This window comes from Echinops telfairi, unplaced genomic scaffold (assembly GCF_000313985.2).
Source record: "Echinops telfairi isolate 266 unplaced genomic scaffold, ASM31398v2 ScPeMD7_23;HRSCAF=83, whole genome shotgun sequence".
NCBI lineage: Eukaryota > Metazoa > Chordata > Mammalia > Afrosoricida > Tenrecidae > Echinops > Echinops telfairi.
This window is the reverse complement of record NW_022103920.1, coordinates 56248341-56251387: the sequence shown is the minus strand read 5'-3', so window position 1 is coordinate 56251387 and position 3047 is coordinate 56248341. Positions and strand designations below refer to the sequence as shown.

General features: G+C 42.8%; 1 protein-coding gene across 1 annotated transcript in view; it reads right to left on the bottom strand.

Annotated features, from left to right (window-relative positions):
• STEAP1 (STEAP family member 1) overlaps positions 1–2524 on the bottom strand; it is a 19990-nt gene extending 17466 nt beyond the window's left edge. Inside the window, exon 1 of the mRNA XM_013004691.2 lies at positions 2437–2524. Within this exon, the coding sequence (XP_012860145.2) occupies positions 2437–2524 (88 nt within the window). The remainder of the gene's footprint in view (positions 1–2436) is intronic.
• Between the last annotated feature and the right edge of the window lie 523 nt (positions 2525–3047).

Below are 3047 nucleotides of genomic sequence, written 5' to 3'. Positions count from 1 at the left end.
GATGTACAAATGCGCTTTACACAATTGATGTGTGTATGGATTGGGATAACAGTTGTATGAGCCCCTAATAAAATGTTAAAAAAAAAAAAAAAGAACTCACTCAACCCAAACTCATTGCCCTTGAGTCTTTTTTGACTCATTTTAAATGGCAAACAATTTCTGCTCATTTAGAATATTTGGCAATGAACTGAAATTTCGGTAAGGGGTCATGCAAATACAATTGCCCTTTAGTATGATTTGGTTTCTAATACTGAACGAGTCATTTTGGACTAACATATTGGAAACATACAGTAACTTAGACTTCAGGAGTACTTCCATCTGACCAATAAATAACCTGTTCTTGGAAACTGATAAGATTGCCATTTAGAAGTATGAGCACATGAAAAGTAAAAGATAGGAAGGTGAGGGCTGAAGGCTGATGATCAGCATTGAAACCGTCGCTTTCTCATGCTGAAGGGACGCTGGGGGCCTGGCGGGTTACACACTGGGTTATACACTGGATTGCCAACACACCGGGTTGCCAATTCGGTTGCAGTTCTTCTCTGAAGGAGAAAGATGAGGCTTTCTGCTCAGAAACCCACATCAGAAACCCAAAGCGGGACTTCTACCCTGCCCTATAGGGCTGTGGTGCGTCAGAACGGACTCTCAGGCAGTGAGCTTGATTTTGAGCGCATGCATCCTGACCATGAACGCTGTCCTATGGGAGGTCCTTTCCCATGGTCATCCTGTTAGTGTGCCTTGATATAAGAGGTATCCAGGGGAAACCAGCTCAGACCCACCCTGTTAATGTGCTGTTGAATTGATTCTGACTCCGTGATGCTGAATGACAGAGTAGAACTGTCTCACAGGATGACCTAGGCTGTGAGCTTTAAGGGAACAAAACCCCTGAAGTGGCCGCTGAGTTCCAAACTCTGACCTTTCAGTCAGCAGCTCAATGCTTCAGGATTGTATCACCAGGCCTCCTAGACCCACCATAGCTAATGACAAATCTCACCTCATTGTCTCAAAATATTAGCCCCTCAAGAGGGCTTCAGAAAACTCATGGATAAATGGAATTAAAAGACAATGGACCTTTTCCATGAACTCTTGAAGCCCTTTCACATAGGTATACATTTAACTTATATTAGGGATGCATACTTGCATAGCTTGTTTAATTAAACAAACACCGAGAGCCCTTTGTTTTAGGGAAGGGAACAGGGAAAGGCTTAGTAGAAGAACCAGGAGACTCGATGCTTTGTCTTTTGCCTTCTCCTTACTTTTCACTTAGTCTTCCCTGCTGGACTGGCTAGTAGAGGGTAGAGACCATTTATTTCCATTTGACTCCTTCACCCGAGTATGAGACATAGCATGTAGTGAGAAGCTGATAAATACTTATTTAATGAAACCTCTGTTAGAGGTTTAAGAAATAGCAAGTGGTCAATAATGTCAACTGCTACAAAAAGGTCAGGCAAGATATATAATACAGAATCCATTGGCTTTTCAATGGAAAGGCCTCTGCTAACTATGAGAATAATTATTGAGGGTGCATTGAGGAAGGAGTGAGAAAGGAGAGTGTAGAAACAACGACTTTGGAATATGTTTACAGTAAGGTTGGATAAGAAGGGAGGAGAAAATTGGGCAGTAGATGGAGATTGGATTTTTAAGGATGAGAAATATTGGCTATTTTATAGACTAGAGGGAAATAAAATTTAAGGGCGAGATTGAAGACCCAAGAAAAAGAATAATGGATGGAGTCAGGTTCTGGAGCAATATGTGGAATCTAGAACATGGTGAAATGTGAGTTTAGGGAGATGAATGAACTCGTGAATGATGGGAGTGGAAACCTATTGACTAGGCATGAAGAACAGGGACTTTGAAGTTGCAGAAATTGTGAACTTGTTCCCTGCTCAAGATATATAACATTTATTTGGTAGTGGGGGTTGGGTGTAGCTAAGATAAATGAATAATTCTCTGAAAAACAATAAAAGATCACTTAATGAGTAATAAAATAAGAACTAGGGCGCTGAAACACAGAAGTAATAGAGCAATTATTTGAGATTTGGTTGGTTAGAGGAAATATAATGTAATAGTGGATATTTTGAACTTGGCCTTACGTGAGTAAAGACATTTTCATAGAGGAGATGAAAGAGATTTTTACCTTCAATCCAAACATGAAAGGGCTATTTATGAGTTAAATTTTCCTTTTCCCTAGCAACATGCTTATGCCTGGGACCTTCTACCCACCCCCACCCCTCCTTCCCACGCCCTCCCTTCCCCTCCTTTCAGGGCTTAATTCTGATGTTTGGGCTTGGAAGGGGATGAGAGGTCTGCAGGTTGACCATCTTGCTGCCATCCACTGAGGATGTCCTCAGAAACAGACTTAGCTCGGTATCACCAGCCAAGACAAGAGCTTGCTCAGGATCTCTGGTCTGCCACAACTGCCTGTCTGGCCTGCACCTGGGAGGACGGGGCAGGTGCGGTTCCAGGCTGCAGACACTTCAGGCTGGCGGGCCCTGGGCTCAGCCACGGCGGTGTTCTTGGCCATCTTTTTATCTGTAGTTATTAGCAGAGAGTTTAGTAGCTGGAGTTAAGAATATTATTGAATTGAATTTTCTCACTCAGCCCACGCTATCTGGCCTCTCCTTGATGCGTTTGGTGGTCATGTTGTCCAGGTAGCTTCCGCCAAAGCCCTCATTTCTGTCTACCTAATTCTTACACATCTCTATTATAGCTCTTTTCTGATTTATTTTTCCTTTTAGATTGGCAGCTGCACAATTCTTAAGAGCCCAGCAGCGACTCAACAGCTTCTTAGGGAGGATTGCTAATTGAACTCATTCAGTAAAAATAGAGATACATGGAATCTCAAATGGATAATACCCCAGTCCCCAAACTCACTGACACCAAGTTGATTCCAACCCATAGTGACCCTACCGGACAGGATGGACCTGCTCCAGTGGGTTTCTGAGACTGTAACTCTTGGCAGGAGTAGAAAGCATCATCTTTCTCCCATGGAGCCACTGGTGGTTTCGAACTTCTGACTTTACCCTTAGCTACGGAATACAAAACTA